At 45.7% G+C, this 17,465-nt stretch overlaps 2 protein-coding genes across 5 annotated transcripts in view; both read right to left on the bottom strand.

Moving 5' to 3' along the window:
- Nucleotides 1-545: 545 nt before the first annotated feature.
- On the bottom strand, nucleotides 546-3,011 carry TIMM8A (translocase of inner mitochondrial membrane 8A). 2 transcript variants are annotated; one of them, XM_003342319.4, is made up of 2 exons: nucleotides 2,708-3,011; nucleotides 546-1,580 (listed from the first exon to the last, which is right to left on the bottom strand). In XM_003342319.4, the coding sequence occupies exons 1-2, from the start codon at nucleotides 2,831-2,833 to the stop codon at nucleotides 1,419-1,421; spliced, it is 288 nt and encodes a 95-aa protein (XP_003342367.1). In that variant the 5' UTR covers nucleotides 2,834-3,011; the 3' UTR covers nucleotides 546-1,418. The 2 variants fall into 2 exon arrangements, with proteins under 2 accessions (XP_003342367.1, XP_007507842.1); XM_007507780.3 differs by having other exon boundaries at nucleotides 2,630-3,001.
- A 2,372-nt stretch (nucleotides 3,012-5,383) lies between these two features.
- The window catches only part of BTK (Bruton tyrosine kinase), a 34,000-nt gene continuing 21,918 nt past the window's right edge, over nucleotides 5,384-17,465 (bottom strand). For all 3 annotated transcript variants that reach the window (XM_056808742.1, XM_056808743.1, XM_056808744.1), the window contains 12 exons: nucleotides 17,149-17,336; nucleotides 14,539-14,601; nucleotides 14,039-14,093; nucleotides 13,704-13,783; nucleotides 13,003-13,130; nucleotides 11,253-11,327; nucleotides 10,675-10,846; nucleotides 9,888-10,104; nucleotides 8,696-8,760; nucleotides 7,761-7,879; nucleotides 6,822-6,979; nucleotides 5,384-5,981 (listed from right to left, as the gene is read on the bottom strand). In XM_056808742.1, coding sequence (XP_056664720.1) covers nucleotides 5,910-5,981; nucleotides 6,822-6,979; nucleotides 7,761-7,879; nucleotides 8,696-8,760; nucleotides 9,888-10,104; nucleotides 10,675-10,846; nucleotides 11,253-11,327; nucleotides 13,003-13,130; nucleotides 13,704-13,783; nucleotides 14,039-14,093; nucleotides 14,539-14,601; nucleotides 17,149-17,336 — 1,392 coding nt within the window. In that variant the 3' untranslated portion in view covers nucleotides 5,384-5,909. The remainder of the gene's footprint in view (nucleotides 5,982-6,821; nucleotides 6,980-7,760; nucleotides 7,880-8,695; nucleotides 8,761-9,887; nucleotides 10,105-10,674; nucleotides 10,847-11,252; nucleotides 11,328-13,002; nucleotides 13,131-13,703; nucleotides 13,784-14,038; nucleotides 14,094-14,538; nucleotides 14,602-17,148; nucleotides 17,337-17,465) is intronic.

The following is a 17,465-nucleotide window of genomic DNA, read 5'->3' as shown; positions in this document are numbered from 1 at the left end:
TTTGACAAGTCATGTGTAACTTCATCTTGGAGAATTGCCTGCCTCACACAGCCAGTATAATATGCAAGAGGCAGGGCATTCTTCCTGACTCCAGCATCAACTTTGTATTCATTAAGCTAGATGTTTCATCATCTGGATTAGACAACTATTTATTAATCCACAATCCATGCAAAAGAGATCACCTAAGTTGTGTATGGTTGAAAGAATCTAGAACCCCTCTTAATAAAAGAAGAATGTAAAGTCCTGGAATGGGCTGAGTTACAAGTATTTAACTCCGAGGACATCTAGTTAGTAGAGGTAGTGATGTACTTCAAATAACCCTGGCCTTAGAGGTAAAGGACCAACACTGGAAGCTCTAGCTCTGTCAATTAGGATCTTGGGCCAGCTGGAGATTACTGAGTTGTCTGATCAGTGATGTGGAAGTAAACAGACCTAGGACTATCCTTTAAGTAATGAAGCATGAGGAAAAGTGTTGTGTAGACTCTGAGATACAACAACAATGAGCTCTCAAAAGCTGAGTGATGAGGAAAGAAAAGTTTTTCCAATAATGTGTCAACCTGAGGCAAAGGTTTTTATTTCAGTGATCAGAAGATTTGCAGTAAATGAAACAATGAACCAATACATTAAGTATGCCCCTCTACCTGAAACTATGGCTGACTGGGGTGGTGGCTGGTTTTAACCTTTTCAGTTAATTGAGGCACATCTTTCAGTCATTTAATACTCTGAAACTCAGGGCAAGCTACTCTCATTTGGAGATGCCAAGAGGAAGGCAAAAGTTATGTTCAACTAGATAATTAAGCTAGATTTCTCCATATCCAAAGGTCTCCAGCTTCTCAGCATTGTCTACTGAGACCTATTACATACAGGTATTTAAAATAAGTCACAGTAAAGGAAGAGGACATACCACTGGAAGTGAGGTGTATAGTCTGGTACTGTATTAGAGCTCTGTCCAGCCCTGATAGTCATAAAATAGATAAGGAGACCTGAAACAGCAGTACCAAATAGTTTCTCCCCTCCTGCTGCCAGATACAAAGAGTGTTCTCTCGATCCCACCCTCCCACAGGTTTGAAATGAACACAGATACAGATGAGGGAGTCTACCCATGTGGTCCCAATTTGAACACCTACAAAGAAGCCAATGGAACATTAAGAACATAGCCCTGGGTACAGTTTAAGTGTAGCTAGTAGTCTTCTATTCAACTGTCCATATTTTTCACAAAACTGGCATTTTGAAACAAAACAAAACACAACCCCAAACTCACAAAACTTCTCTGCTCATTCAGGTGACAGAACACCCCAAGGCTGGGATATAAGCTGGGAGTCAATCTCCTCACAGCCTTTTCTTTTACAATCATCCCATCACAGTTCTTCTTGAACTATAGAGTTCCTTTGTCAATGGAACAGATGATTGTGCTGAGATTAGTCAGACAAACTTTCTGAGAAGGCTGGCCTGGACTTCTGTGTCTGCTCCAATCGGTTCAGGATGAACTGGCTTGTGTCAATAAACCGTTCCACGCAGTTCACAAAGCAGGTTTCGGCTCGACTGTCCAACTTGGGCCCAGGTTTGTCCATGCACTTTTCCTGCTCAAGAAAAGATATGCGGTCAAATAGAATAAAGAAAACATATGATTAGCATATAAAAAGTCTATGACAGAGCGCAAAAACCCCATAATAAGCACCAAGTCTGAAAAATGCAAAAAGGCCCAGTTTGTCTTTTTGCTGCTTTATTCAGTTCTGTCCAACAATATTCATAGTGCCACAATGTTTTGGGACTAACTGAACACTGCAAAAGGCAAAGAGGGTTAAAGCTTAACAAAGAGGTTTTCAAAACCTGTAAATTCTCTTAGTTTGGAATTTAGGTAAACCAAGGATCTCAAGAGGCCTCTTAAGTTGGCCACAACCTGGAAATCTGGAGTTTCAGAGTAAAGGCCTAGAGGTGCTTTGGAAACAAGTTACTAACTGCAATTCAATGCATGGGGCCCAGGTCCCATGCTTGATCCAACTCAACTTGGAGGCACATATACTTACATCCAATGGCCTCTCAGCCATTATCCTAAAACAAAACCATATCCTAGCAACACCTCTTCGTTCTATCTAACTTTCTGTATAGGGAAACACCGAATGGCCACCAAAGGTGGTTCCAAGCTGGCAGAGATTTACTGAATCTTGAGGCTGGTACACTTTGTTCTCCAAATACTCATCATGACCAGGTAAGTGATCCAGGAAAGAAGGCAGATCAGTGTGCATGTAGTGTTAGAGACCGAAAACTCCACCTTTCCAGTCAATGGGTTCCCTTCACTCCTTTTCCAAGGAAAGAAAGTTGCGTTACAATTAGGAGACACTCTGGATGAGTCCAGAAGCGGAAAGTTATATGAGCCCAAGGATTTGGACTTTCACAAAAGATCCCAGAGCCGAGATGGGCTCCGATCACATTCTTTACCCACCTAGTGATAACTACGGGAGTATGGGAGGGGAGGACAAGCTTAGGAGGGATGGGAGTTCGGAGCCTCGGCTCTCATTTGCAGCCTCGACCCCCAGCACCCTTGGAACTGTGAGGATCCCCATTTTCCTGAGAAAGGAGGGACTACTCCAGGGTTAGAGGTGGCGGACTTCCCTTCCCCCTCCCTTACCTCCCCGTGTCCCTGACGCTGGGCAGAGGGCAGAGCAAGAAAGAAAGGTTGGAGGGACCCAGGCCCCCAGCTTCTCACCCAGCACAGCTCAGTCATTTGGTGCACCAAATGCTGAAATCGCTGCTTCTGAGTTTCCACCTCGATGAAATGCTGCAGCTGCGGGTCCACCGAGCCCAGCCCCGTCATGGACGATGAGGAATCCATGCCGACCTGGCCCCGCGAAAAGCCCGAGACCGCAAGCCGCAACAACCCACCGACCTTCACGTGTCTTCAGGGCGGAAACGGAAGCAGAACCCACCGGCTCCGGGACCGCCCCACCTCCTTGGATTCCTCTTCTTTTTCCCCTCCCCTCCGGCTCGTGCATATTGCGCCTGCGCGCGCCCTACCAATAGTTGGACGGTTAACTGTAATGTACGCACGCGTGCCCGCTGCGCCTGCGCGTGCTCCGGGCCAATGGCTAAGCAGTTAATTGAGGGAGCGCGCGAGCGCACGACCGCATCAGCGCCCGGCGCCTGCGCGTGACCCTGAGCCAATGACTGGACAGTAAACTGCCCCTAGTCGCGCTCGTGCCTTCTATTCATTATCCTACCCCCTGCGGCCTTTCCGTTGTAGGATCCACTTCCTGGGCCGGGCATAGTCGGGCCAGAGGGCAGTCCCGAATCATGGACTGCTTCTTTGGCTTCCCTTACCACTTAGGCCCCAACTTACTCTTCTGTAAAATTGTGTGAGACAAACTTGGTTGTCTCTAAGACCTCAATCACTCACTCAGCTCCTTTGAAACTCGCCCCCTGGGCTCATAGAGCCTAACCATCCCCCCCCCCACACACACACACACCCGCCCCACTAGTTTCTTCAGGATAACTACCCTGGTTAGAATTATCAAGACTAAATTTACCCCCTTCATTGTTCCTGCTGCTTCTCTCTGGGACCAAGTAGAGTAAGTCTAATAATCCACTTCCCCCCCCTCCCCACCCAAGTCCTTCGGATAATTGGAGACAGCTGTCATTATCACTACTTCCCTCTCAGTTTCTTCACACAATCTTACTGTGATATGAGTTCAAGACTCAACATGCTGGTCCTCCCTCCTGTGAACCCTCTCCAGCTTATAAATGTCCTTAAAAAGTGGGACCCTGAATTGAACCTATGTCTGGCTGAATCAAAAGAATGAGGAACTATCAGTCAGTCAACAAGCATTTATTTAATTGCTTTCTATATGCCAACCCCACTTCAGATTGCCAAAGGAAGGACATGACTGGAAAGATGACATGAGAGGAGCTAGCAACCTCCATCATGTCTCTCTCCCCAACTTGCTACTCTAGAGGTTTCAGGTAAGTTCCCCTTAGGTGAGAGCTGCGTCTCTCTCCCTGTTTCTGTACCTGGCTCCCAATGGGAGAGCTCCATCACTCTGCATTGTTTGGTATATATTCTCCTATGCATACTTAATGTGATTTCTATTTGACCAGGGAATTAGATAAATGGGTTTCTGTGTTATTTACTGTGTATATTGTAGAAGTGGTATTTGGTGGACAAAGGGTAAGACCTTGAATAGAAAGCTAGGATCCTCTTTTCCCCATTAATGGACAATAATCAGAAGTTTAGCCTAAACCTAAACGCCAAATGCCTAGCCTGACAGTATTTAAGGGAGTAAGCAAATAGAATTCAAATCTGGTACATCCTTTCTTAGAGGCAAGCAGTGACCAAGCTTCTAGCCCCAACCTCCTGCTTCCTCTTTTGATAGGAATTACAAGCACCCTTGGAGAAGAGACTGGAAATGTCTCTTCTGCCTCCCTCTCAACTACAAAATCATACCTTTAGGCTACATGTTGGAGACAGCCTTCACTACAAATATATCTGATGTAAATGGGAGGTAATCTCAGAGGGAAGGCTTATCAGTGGGGAGGGCCTTTTGTAAAAGAGAAGATCTGAGCTGAGACTTGAAGAAAATCAGGAAGCAGAGGGGAGAAGGAAAAATATTCCAGCTCTAGGGGATAGCCAGTGCAAAGGCACCGAGATGGGAGTTTCTGTAACAGGAGCTACAAGTAGGACAGTGTGGCTGAATCCTAGGGTATGGGGAGGGGAGCAGAGTATAGAAAGACTGGAATAATAGGAAGGAGCTAGGTTGTGAAGGGCTTTGAATACCAATCAGAGGATTTTACATTGAATTCTAAAGATAATACAGAACTATTGGAATTATATTGAGTGGGGAGTGGAGGAGGGGAAGGATTGGGGTGACATGGTCAGACCCCTGCTTTGGGAAGATCTCTTTGATAGCAGACTGGAGGATGGATTGGATGGGGAGACACGTTTTCTCCCAGTAGAATGTAAATTCCTTAACCTGAGCCCACTTGGGGTTGTGCCTGTTGTTGTTCAGTCATATCTGACTTTGTCTCTGACCCCATTTGGGGTTTTCTTAGCAAAGATACTGGAGGTTTGCCATTTCCTTCTCCAGTTCATTTTACAGAAACCGGAGGCAAAGGGATGAGGGGACTTGGTCAGCGGCCCACAGCTAGTCAGTGTCTAAGGACAGATTTGAACTCTGGAAGATGTGACTCAGGTCCAGTGCGCTAGCCCCTTTGCCACCTAGCTGCTCCAGTTTTCACCTAGCCAAGTGTTTGAACTCCCAGTAAAGTGAAAGCCCTGCCCAATTGCTTGTAGGATTGAGTGAAATTAGGGGTGACTTGTGGGAAGCTCTTTTGTGCAGGCAGCGACACCTAGAGGGAGGTTGTGTGATGACAAATGAGAAAGGAGACCTTCAGGGGTTTTTCTAGCAGTTTTATTGTATCAAAAACAGTCCCCTAACCACGCCTGTCATTGTGGCCACCTCTTGTTACTGCCAACTTAAGGCCCCCCAAAGGGTCTGTTTGTGCATATATGTGTGTGCACACACGCGCGCGCGCGCACACACACACACACACACACACACACACATACATCCATTACAAATTGGGTCTTAATTGCTAGTAGGAATTTTTCTGTCTTGGGGCAACAGCATATTGTGAAGAATGGGGCTACTATTCCTCAGCTTTTGCCCAGGCCAAAGAAGGTCCCTGGGGATCAAAGGTGTGAGCCAGTCTCAGATGGATAGTGTGGCTGGAGGAGCATAAAGGCTTTTTTCCTCCCTCCTCCCCTCCCCTCCCCTCCCCTCCCCTCCCCTCCCCTCCCCTCCCCTCCCCTCCCTTTTCCCTTCCCCTTCCCACCCAGAGCCTGGAAGCCTGGGATTTCTTGAGAGAAAAGTAAGTGAGCAAATGGAGCAGGGAGGGGAGATATTCGGTTGAATGGCTTAGGATTCTTCATCCATCACATCCAGAATGTTGCTCAGAAGAAATCTGAAAGTGGGGCGTTCATCTGCTTTCTGGACCCAAAGAGAAAGAATATTGTTGGGAGGGGGCAGGAGTCATGGACCTCTGGGTCAGGAAATTCAGTTAGATTTGCATTCTATGAAAGTGTGTCAGAGAGGTGCAGGCCACAAGGTCCCAAGAAGCAGGGTGGCTCCTCCTTTGCCACATAGCCCACCTTCATTGTGCCCCATGCCATCTGGTCAAGGGCAGGGAGAGCAGCATGTGAAATACTGCTCTGACTCCAGACCCCCCAGCCCTTATGCTCTACAACCAGACACTTCTGTGCCCACATTCCACAGGAGAAAGGTGAAGTACCAAGGACAGGAAGGCTCAAACCCAGCCCAAGACCTCCATTTGGGTGGTCACAGGCTGAAAAGTGGTTGAGAAAGTGCCTCAGGAAGGGAGTAGGAGAGGACTTTGTGGGAAGCAGGAAGATCCCCTTTTTGAATGAAATATATATATAAAGAACTGGGTAATGAACATAGTTTGCTTTTATCATTAGGGCCCCATAGCTTTCATTTAGGGTCATAGAAAAGAAAGGCTGGCAAAGGACCAATGCTACACACAGGGGTAAGCACTGAATTTCTCATTGCTTTTTACAGATCAGACAAGATGTCTGCTTGTGTGTATTTGGCTGCCTGGCAGGAACTTTTGGTAGGGCATTTCAGTCCACTCCACAAATCCAATGGTAGCACTTGTTCTCTGGGAATTAGTAAGAGGACAAGAGAATCTGTGCAGCCACCAATCAGTGACCAGCTCTTATGTGCCCTGGAAAGTGGGAAAGGAGCCCCTTGTCAATTGCCTGGGGAGGAAGGTTTTGGAAACCTGTTTGTGCAGCCAGGAAGAAGGCTCACCTCATGCCAGCAACTGTACATGATGGCATACACTCGTTCTGAAGCTAGCTGAGGTCGATATAGACGGAGGCCTTTGGCAATGTGTTCTGCTGTTTCACTGTTACTAAATCTCTCATACGGCATCTTCCCCAGAGAGTAAATTTCCCACATCAAAACCCCTATAAGGCAAAAAAACAAAACAAAACAAAAACAACCCCCACCAAAATTTTGAAAAACATCATATATATGTATGATTGTTATTGGTCAGTTGTGTCCAACTCTTCATGACACCTTGGGGGTCATCTATCCATGGGGTCTTCTTGGCAAGGATACTAGAGTGATTTGTCACTCCCTTCATCAGTGAGTGGGTCATTTCTGTCAGGCAATCAGAGGTTAGGCGACATGCCCACAGTCACACAGCTAGAGTGTATCTGAGACCAGATTTGATCTTAAGTCTTCCTGTCTTCAGGCCCAGCACTCTATCCACAAAGCCACAGCTATCTCTTGTATGTATGCGTATATACTCACACTCAGCCAGTCTGGTTTCTGAAGGTGATGCCCTACTTGATACAGTTGTGTGGCTCACAAGCCCCTTACTATAATTCTAGGTACTAGAGACAGCAGCCCCATGGAATGTAGCAAAAGTAGGTGATACTTTCCATGGCAATGGGGTATAATGGAGTTGGCTTAGTGAAAGAGAGACCTGGGTTCAAATCGCTTCTTTGGCACTTACTAGTTGGTGTCCACAGACCAATCAGTTTCTTTAAGCCTTAGTTTCCTAATTTGTATTATAAGATTCATCATAACTACAGCACTCACCTCACAGGGCTGTTGGGAGCATCACATAGGGGGAATGTAGGGAAAGAACCTTGTGGTCCTTATAGTACTTTGGAAATGGCAGCCGTCCTGATGATTTGACCCTCTCCCACTTCTTCCTCCTTTATTACCTTGTCTACTTACCAAAAGCCCAGATGTCAGATTTGCTACTGAACTTGCTGTACATGAGGACTTCTGGTGGAGACCACCGAACTGGAAATTTGGAACCTGCTGAGCTGGTATATTCATCATCCAAGACATACCTTCAAGAGAAGATTTAGGTCAAATTGTTGATGATCATCTTGAGATCTGCCTGGACCTCTGTAGATTCGCTAAATGTCTCATGTTGTCTGACCAATCTTTTCTGGAACAAATTAGGCAAAAGATATTCCAAATCTCTTAAAGTCAGGACAGAAATCAAGGCCCATTGCCACTGGACAATGCTTTGCACAGCAGTCCTTCTTGCTTTTAGTTGCTGATGAAGCTTTCTGAATTGGCTTTGTTGCCATATAATGTTGAGATCCCCAGGACTATCCTCTCCTGTTGGTGGTGAGATTTATACAACTGATTAGGAAGAAGTCAGGAGGTCAGGACAGCAAAAGGTGAGGCAGCTAGGTGGCTCCAGGGAGAGCCAGGCCTGGAGATGGGAGATTCTGGGTTCAAATATGGTCTCGGATACTTCCTAGCTATGAGCCCTTGGGCAGGTCATTTAACCCTTATCACCTAGCCCTTATTCATCTTCTACTTTGGAATCAATACTTAGTATTGGTTCTAAGACAGAAGGTACAGGCTTATTGTTTTGGTTTTGTTCTTAAAGATAACAAGGGTACAAAGAAAGAGAAGGTATAATGAAAAAATAGAGGTGAAGAAGAAGCCAGAGAGACATGAGCAAGGAGGGGAAAGTCTCTCCAAGGGAAGAGGAAAAGAGAAGATAGAGAGCATGCTTAAAGTAACTGGGAGGGAGAAGCAGGAAGCAGGAAGTTAGTGGGGAGCATAGACTGAGTAGGATGAAAAAAACAGAGACTATTTCTATTTTTCAAGGAGAAAAAGGGGGAAAGAGGATGAGGAGGCACACTGACCTGGAGAGACCGAAGTCAGACACTTTGACAATCCCTTGGTCATTGACCAAACAATTTCGAGCAGCCTATGGAGGAAGAGATCCCGGTGAGGCTACATTTCCATGCACTGGTGGAATCCTCAGGGAGCACATTTGTTAAGTACATGTTGAGGTCAGTCCAAAGGTTTTTGTTCCTTCTGTGTGAGAAACCTCTCTAAATCCAGTGTGATTGTGCTTAGTATATTGTCTGGCATACAGTAGGTATTTTAAAAATGCCTGTTGACTATGTGCCTACCTTTGATTCTGCTTCACAGAGACACCTCAATATGTCGATAATGAATGAAATCAATGAGAGTACAAATTCCACTGGATTTCATTCATTCACATATATAGCTATTATGGAATCCATTTTCTAGGGATATATTAAATTAGAACTAAATGTGGGGCAGTTTGGAGGACTTGAGGCAATTTGTGTGGGCAGAGCACAAATGGAGGTGCAGCTACACTGATGCAGAATCCTTTGGAGGCAAGGGGCCCTTCTGCTACTCCTGAGTCTTCCTGCTTCCCTAGCACTGGGAACAAGGAAACACTGATGACCTGAGAGGGCACCCCTCCCACCCTGCTACCACTGGTGGAAGGAAGGGAGAAGGCACAAATGTGGACAACTGCCGCCAAACCCATTAATCTTTGCCACTAGGGCCAAGGCAAATGCACAGTTTTCACACTCAGAGTGAAACTGGAAAAATGGCACCAATGACCAAGCTCATTCCTATCTCCTCAAGTCCTACCTGGTGTATCTTCCACCACCTATATTCTGTCATGCTTTGACATCAACTGTCACTGACTCTGGAATAGCCTCCTGGCATACATAAGCTCTAGTGTTGCTTCTGGCTCTCTCCATGCTCCACGTAGCCTTTCACCTGTCCCATCCTCTCTGTAGTCTATGAAGTAGACTTACAGTACAGACTGTCCTAGCTGTACTATGCAGTAGTTTTCAGGGGGCTTGCCCTAAGGTTCTTCCTCTTGTTATAATGCTACACGGAGGAGGTGCAGTAATCATGAGAGAATAACTTGCTGTGGATCTGTGCTGCCCAATGTAGGTTTAATTGGAAGGCTTGAGTGAAAGCCTCTCCTTAAACCCTACTTAAACCATACTATCTATGCTTTCCCCCACCCTGCCTTCTTTGTAGCCACACAGTCCCCCAAGGTCCTACTAGATCCCGGTGAAGGAACTGCTTAGATTCCAGGTAGTCCATGGCCTCACACACGTCCCTGCACATCTCCAGCAACTGTGGGGTCTGGAAGCGGTGCCGCATTTCCCTCAGGTAGTTCAGGAGGCAGCCGTTGGCCATGTACTCAGTGATGATGAAGATAGGACGCTGCTTGGTACAGACCCCATATAACTGGACCAGTTTCTCATGTGACAGGTTCCTACAGGATAGGTAACAGATCCATCCTCCCCTGCTTGCTCCATAGAGCACTCAAGGAAGGGTTGAGGAAGACAAAGACTGATCCAAGAGCCCAGAAGTGGCCCTAAAGCAAGTGCCCCTGGTGACTCTATTGCCATCATTCCTCCCTTCCTCCCTCCAACCCTGAGGTGGGCCCCAACATTTAGAGACTGGCACTAGGCAGAGGCTTGAAATTTCTTAATAAAATGAAGGAGTAAATCTAATACAGGACAATCATGGAGACTATTTCCTTGGCAGAAATGGCTTTAGTCCACTGCAGTCAGGCTATGAAAGGGATACTGGAGGAGATACTAGGACACTGGAAACAAGATTGGCCATGGTAGTATCATTTCCCACTAGGACACCCCTAGGACCAACTCTGTTCTCAATGAATATCTGGAGGCTAGGCCTTCCACTCATCACAGTGTGACCCCAGGTCCTGGTCCCAGACCTTGGAAGTTTCCCACAATGTATGGCACACTCACATCACAGTGTAGCATGCCTGCTGATATAGACACCAAAGGTTGGATGGAGAGTTTGGGTAGTAACTCACATCATGACTTTGGCCTCCTCAATGAACTCATCCTCTGACATGGAGCCTTCTCTGATCATCTTGATGGCCACGTCATATTGGCCTCTCCATTTCCCATACTTCACCACCCCAAACTGTCCAGTCCCCAGTTCCTTCAAGAATGTCAGGTCCCTTGGATCAATCTCCCAAGACCCTATAACAAATAGTAGCCTCTGTGTAATTCTATGGGAGAGGAATCATATAGTAGGGAAGAATCTGCCTAGGGGAGGATGAGATATGGGTTCAAGGGAAGTCTCAGGATCATCCAGGTATCTTTCCTCATATGGATGCTCTGGGATTTGGAGATCTTGGAACTTTGGAAACAGTGCTGTTTTAAGGTGAGGAGGTAGTCGAGATGACCCTGTAGCTGCTTTTTCTCCCGGTAGGGACCAAATAGCATTGTTGCAGCAAGGCTCTCTTAAGGGGAAACTCAGGATTGGTGCGTTCCAGCTTACTTCTGAAGCCATTGAGAGGTGGAAGGTAAGAGGTTGGATTGGGAATGCAGGGGTTGGTGGGCCAGCGTGAAAGGTCTAGATTCAAGTTGAGAAAAAAGCAGTTACCATAGCCCAGCCCTGCCGTGGAGGGAGCGTTCTTGTTTTGTTGAGACACTGGATACTTGAGTCTGGAGATGAGGCCTGAAATATACAACAGAGGGTATATACCTGGGAAGGTGGGTGCGCAGCCTTACTCAGCATTTCATTCTACCAGTGCCCAGATGGCTACACATAACTGCCTTGGTCCAGTTGACTTCATAATCCCACATTTCTGGCAATATCATGGGATTGGTGTCTGTTCTCTCCTTCCTCTTCCTCTCCTCCAAAGGTATTTTCATGGAAGAAAGTATGGTCCTCATCAGTAATATACTCCTAGAGTCCAAACCCAACTCAAGTTTGACATTCTTAGACTGCTAGGTGGGCCTGCAGTCAGGAAGATCTGAGTTCAAATTCATCCTCAGACCCTTGGTAGCTGTGTGACCATGAGCAAGTCACTTGGATTTTGTTTGTCTCACTTTCCTCATTTGTAAAATAGGGATAATAACAGCACCTACATCCCAGGGTTGTTGTGAGGATCAAATGAGATATTAATTGTAAAGTGCTTAGCATGGGTACCTGGCACATAGTAGGCATTATATAAGTGTCAGCTATTATTATAGCTATTATTCAGGCTTTTTGTCTATCTGCTCCAGCTCCAGACAGTTTATCTCTCCCATCTGTAAACCTTCCCTGCACTCAGAGCCCAGGCTTCACAAGTTAGTGCTTCATTACTACCTATTGTTTTCTTTTTGGGGATGGATTCATTTCTGTTCATCTTGTCATCCCAGCTGGACCATAACTGTCATGAGGGGAAGGGTGGTGCTTCCACTGAGCAGCAACACTGGCATTGAGGTAGAGGGACTACCTTGGAGCCAGGCAGACCTGGGCTGAGATCCTGCTTCAGACATTTACTAGCTATTTGATGATGGGCAAATCACAGGTAACTTCTCTGAGCCTTGGTTTCATCTTCTGTAAACTGGAGATAACTAGATCCATTCCAGGATCTCCCTCACAGCGTTAGGATTATCACGTAGCTCCAATGAGATGACCTGGGGCAGGAGAGTTCTTAGACTTCTCTGGGTCAGGGACCCCCTGGCAGGCTGACAGAACTCGTGACTCCTGCTTACAATCAGGCATGTTGCTGCTATTCGTAATTGAAAGATATACAAAATCTTAGGCAGAAGCTAGTGAAAATCCAGATTTCCTTAGTTTCTCCAACCAAGTTCTCAGTCTTGGATATGCACAGACCTCCCCCACCCCCACTTTGTTATGACTGTTAAATTTGACATATCCTTTTAAGATAAAAAAGGCAACATTATGTGGTAGATGCACCATTTCATATACAAACTTTTTCTATTTTTCTTTGCATATGGAAACATTCATGTTTAAGTTCATAATACAAAAGCTCTTTTTACATATTACCAACTACCAATAGAATTCTTTTCCTCTATTGCCTTTCCTGCAAGCAGCTAACCTGCTAATAGCAGGAAAAGTACTGGACATTGATATCATGCTTTAAAGGGACCAGAGCCTTTTATATCCATCATCTCCTCAGCCCACAGTTGGTACTTCAGGGGTCTTCACCACTTGCCAGCCTCATGGATGCACTTACTTAGTATCTTACTTTGAATAAGTCCCCCACACTTCCTTGAGGATGAATTCTGTGCAAGCTGCTGCATGCCTTCCTTAGCCTCCATGATAGAATGATGGGCATGTCAGCACCACATATGCCCCCTGTCTGCTGGTAGGCCCTTCTAAAGAAGCCTCTGGTACTCACCTGCAGAGTTGTGCTGGTGGTAGTTGATGAGTTCAGGAATGGTGCTGAAGAGATGCTTCTCAGCTAGATAGTATTGACTCTGAGGGGTGGAGCACACAACATAATGGCGGATCACCCCTTGAGGATCCCTGGGGAGGTAGAGACACAGTCAGAGACTTGGAAAACAAACACTGAGAAGTGACAGATTCCCAATCAGTGAGGTGGAAAAGCTCAAAGATGAAAGAGAAAAAGTGGCCTGTTGGGATGTTCAATATGCCAGTGACATGTCACATGATGAGGTGGCAAACCCCCTTGATCCTATTTCATCAGATTTCGCCCTCCATCACTCCCATTTTCTCATGTATCTTCACGCTCTCTCCATTTACAGGACCTTTCCTGCAACCTATAACCCACCTGTCCATGTTTTCCTGATCCTCAAAAACTCTCACCTGACCCTTCTACCACTACTGGGTGGCCATCTCATCTCTCCAAGGTTACCAATTCAAATTCATTGTCAAATCCACTGGCACTTTCTCAGCCCTCATTCTCCTTGACCTCTCTGCAGACTTTGACACTGTTGATTACCCTCTAGGTTTTCAGGATCCCTTTCTCTTGGTTCTTCTCCTACCTCCTTGACTACTCCCTCTCTGTGTTCTTTCCTGGATTTCCCTCCTCAAGTCCATTGCTTGTTGACTGACTGACTCTCTGGACTTGACACTTACCCAGCTGATTTGGTAAACACAGACACAGTGTATTTTCCTGCTTTGCTGGAGTCTCTGACAATGAAACCACCTTCTTTACCCTGCAATGAAGAGAAAGAAGCAGAGATACCTGAGGAACGAGTGGAGCTCCCACATCCATCCATCCTGACCTTCACTTCTCTGTTGCCAGTTGCCATAGCAGCTATTGAGTGTAAGTATCATCAGACATTGCATGATGACAACCTCATTTCCTTCAGCTTGGAGGTGACATGAGTCATTGGCTTAAGAGCCTGCTAGTGTTTCTGTGCTTGGAGTCCTGAGAATCAAGTCTCAATCAGACGTGAGTCTGTACTCACCTCCTGCTTTAGTAATTGCTCTGCTTGGCTCCGGGTCATATGTTTGGAATACCACCTGAAACAGATAATAGTCCAAGTGTCCAGGACTGAACCCAGAAAGAAGTATCACAGCTGTACCAGGCCCACCTGCGCTCCCTTAGCTGTCATGAATATATTCAACTCGGAAATTGCTATTGCATACTTTTGATGCTCAGAGGAGACATCATCTACCCCTTTCTCAAACCTAAGCTGGGACCAAAGAGACATGAGAAAGGAGTGATTGAGAAAGGAAGCACTCAGAGACAACCCACTCCTGTGGCTAGGATGAAGAGTAGAAGATATTCAATTTGGGCTTGACAGCTTTTCAAAAATTTCATTTCCAGTGGTAGACCCCCTATACTTTTGGCAGTGAGCTAGGCTTGTCAACACACTTGAATTTTTGAAATGCCTGTTGAAGGGAAGAGAGGTATGCATTCTCTTCCTTGTGAAATACTGTAGCCAAAGGCCCTGTACATACTTACTCATACATCTCAATGGAGTCTTCCGCCTCCGTGACATAGTTGTTAGGGATGTAACCTTCCTGTCTGCAAAGTGGACAAAGACATGAGTCACCCTGGACCATCTCTGCAGGGAGGGAGAGAGCCAAACATGTGGCTCTGGCACCACAGCCCCATGAGCATCCCAGTGGCAGATGGGTCAGACTCTATTTGTTTTGGGTTATATTGGAGTTTAGTTTGTGTAGCTCTGGGGAAAGGCATCTGAAGAGAGAATGAGCATCTCTCTCTTTCCGAAGAGAGTATATACACACCCAGTGGCACTCTCTTCAGAGGACAGATGGCAACTCCTGATGGAGTGTTCATGACATGGCTGGATGAATAGGGCTTCATTGCAGGCTCTTTGTCACAAGAGCTACCCCTCTGTGCAGGTCATAAAAGGATAGTCCACCATTCTCATTGTTTTGCCTTTACCCAGATCATAGAACAGGTTGGAGCACTGTTTCACCAAATGGGTGTTCTGGAGGTAAGCAAGAAACTTATGTATGTGTGATCTCCTCCACCTCCAGGAACAAATAATTGCTACCTTGTGGCATGAGCGCATGGGAGTTATTTGAGGTTGTGCATGAGAAATCCTGAGAAAGAACTTTCCTAATCTAAGAGATAACAGCAACTGGAACCATGACAGAGTTCCTTCAGAAGTTCATGACAGAAGCAGACAAATGCTCATCCATATTGCCTGAGATAGTATGTAATAGATAATGTTCCTGCAGCCCAATCTTTATGTAGAGGGGAAAGATTTCAATTTCCTGGGTACCATGATCCCAGAATCTAGACTTATGGCCAAAAGGGAGATTTTTTTAGGTGGCACCAGCTCTGGGAGTTAGCTCATGAGTTACCCTGAGTTTAAGAGTTCAAGGTCAGGCCTCCTAGAGAGAGGGGAGTTTCTAAACATGCCTACCTCTGTGAGAAAGCCATCTATAAGAGGTGTCTCTACTTCCTTTTTTTTTCATTCTCTTCTAAATCCTCCATATTCTGGCTCCTGACCTCATCATATAGTTGAAACTACTCTCTCCTGAGTTACCAATGATTTCTTCATTGACAAATCTAATGGTCTTTTCTCAGATCTTATCCTTGACATTCCTGCAGCCTTTGACATGGTTGAGGACTCTCTTTTCCTTGATAATCTATCTCCCCTGTCTCATTTTTTATGACAGCTTTCTCTCTTTTGTTTTTTCTCCTACCTTTCTGATTTCTCATTTTTTCCTTTACTGGATCTTCATCTAGGTAACACCCACTAACCATAGGGCATCCTCCAATGCTCTCTTCAGAGTTCTCTTCTCCCTCTGTACTATCTCACATGGTGATCTCTTCAGTTCCCATGGATTCGATTATCACTTCTATGCAGATGATTCTCAAGCCTACTTATCCAGCCCTAACCTCTCTGTTGACCTCCAGACTCACATTTCCAACTGCCTACTAGATATTTCAAACTTGATCTTCTATAGACATCTTAAATTCAACATGTCTAAAACTGAAACCATTTTATTTCCCCACAAACCCTCCCCTCTTCTTATCTTCCCTATTACTATTAAGGGTACCACCATGCTCCTGGTCAACCAGGCTTACAACCTAGGTGTCATCCTCAACTCCTCACTCAACCATTTCCCAAACTCCTATCTAATCAGTTTCCAAGGTATATTGATTCTATCTTCATGTGAACTCTCCTTTGGCACTGCCACACTCTGGGGTAGGCCCTCATACCCTCATGCCTGGACTATCTTGCAAAAGTCTTCTGTTATTTCGACAGGTTTGACCATATCACTCCCTTGCTTAATAAACTTGAAAGGCTCCATATCACCTCCCAGATCAAATAGAAAATCTTCTGTTTGGCTTTTAGAGCCCTTTCTCCTGTCTTTCCAGTTTTCTTACACATTCCTCCTCTCTGCATGCTGCTCTATGATCTTGTCACACTCATGAGTCTGCCTTTTCTCTGGCTGTCCCCCCATTGTTGGAATGCTTTCCTTCCTCAGCTCTACTTCTTGGCTTCCTTCATGTCTGGATTCAGATCTTCCCTTCTGATCTCTCCAGATTCTCCTCAATACTAGTGCCTTTTGTCAGAGATTATCTGCACTTTATCCTGTCTGTGTCTTGGGTGTACATCGTTGTTTGGATGATGTCTCTCCCTTTAGAGCATGAGTTCCTTGAAGGCAGGGACTTTTTTTGCCCATTTTTGTATCTCCAGAGCTTTATCACAGGGCCTGACACATACTAGGCACTTTTAAGAAATGTCTGTAGATTTGTCTTGACTTGACTCAACTGCCAAAGATTGCAAATTGCAGAACAGTTGCAGATCTGCATTTGTAGAGGGCATGGGGAACTCATTGGTATTCTCATATGCCAGTCAAACTGCAGGTTCAGGCCCCAAATCAAAACAAAAAACCATCCCAAATTTCCAGATGGGGCCCAAACCCAGGCCACCTGGCTAATGCTAGGTTATGGGATTTTTATGTATATTCAGTGTTGGGTGGAGAAACCCTTTCTATCCATGATAGCAAGGAAGTGGGATTATATTGTCAGATTATGTATCAGAGTGTCGGTGTGTGGGGCCCTGAAATGGCTTTATTAGCTTCTCACCCATTTTTATCTCGAGCTTTCCACCAAGGCAAAGTGCTCTCCTCCAGGATAAAATACTCTTCACCCTTCTGTAATCGCAGGTCATTTGCATTCATTGGCATATAATCATAAAGGGCAACAACTCTCTTGAGCTCCGTTGTGGAGTTGGGGCCTCCTGTTGGCTCAGGAGGTAGTGGCTTGTTTAGAATCTGTGAAGTGGGAAGTCCAAATAGGTAATGTAACTAGAAGTGGCCCATTTCCCTCTGCTTCCCCATCTGGAGTGTTTTCCCAAATCAGCCACTCCATTAGAAGTCAAATAAACTGGCTTTTAGGCCCAG

Source organism: Monodelphis domestica, chromosome X, assembly GCF_027887165.1.
Source record: "Monodelphis domestica isolate mMonDom1 chromosome X, mMonDom1.pri, whole genome shotgun sequence".
Classification (NCBI taxonomy): domain Eukaryota; kingdom Metazoa; phylum Chordata; class Mammalia; order Didelphimorphia; family Didelphidae; genus Monodelphis; species Monodelphis domestica.
The sequence above is the reverse complement of the archived record's forward strand: the minus strand, read 5'-3'. Positions and strand labels throughout refer to the sequence as shown.

What these genes read in the sequence shown, in the direction of transcription:
- TIMM8A (XM_007507780.3), bottom strand. Translation starts at nt 2,833, where the DNA reads ATGGATTCCTCATCGTCCATGACGGGGCTGGGCTCGGTGGACCCGCAG. An exon ending in AGCGTCAGGGACACGGGGAG is followed by an intron (nt 1,581 to 2,629) that starts GTAAGGGAGGGG and finishes TTTCTTGAGCAG; the next exon opens with GAAAAGTGCATGGACAAACC.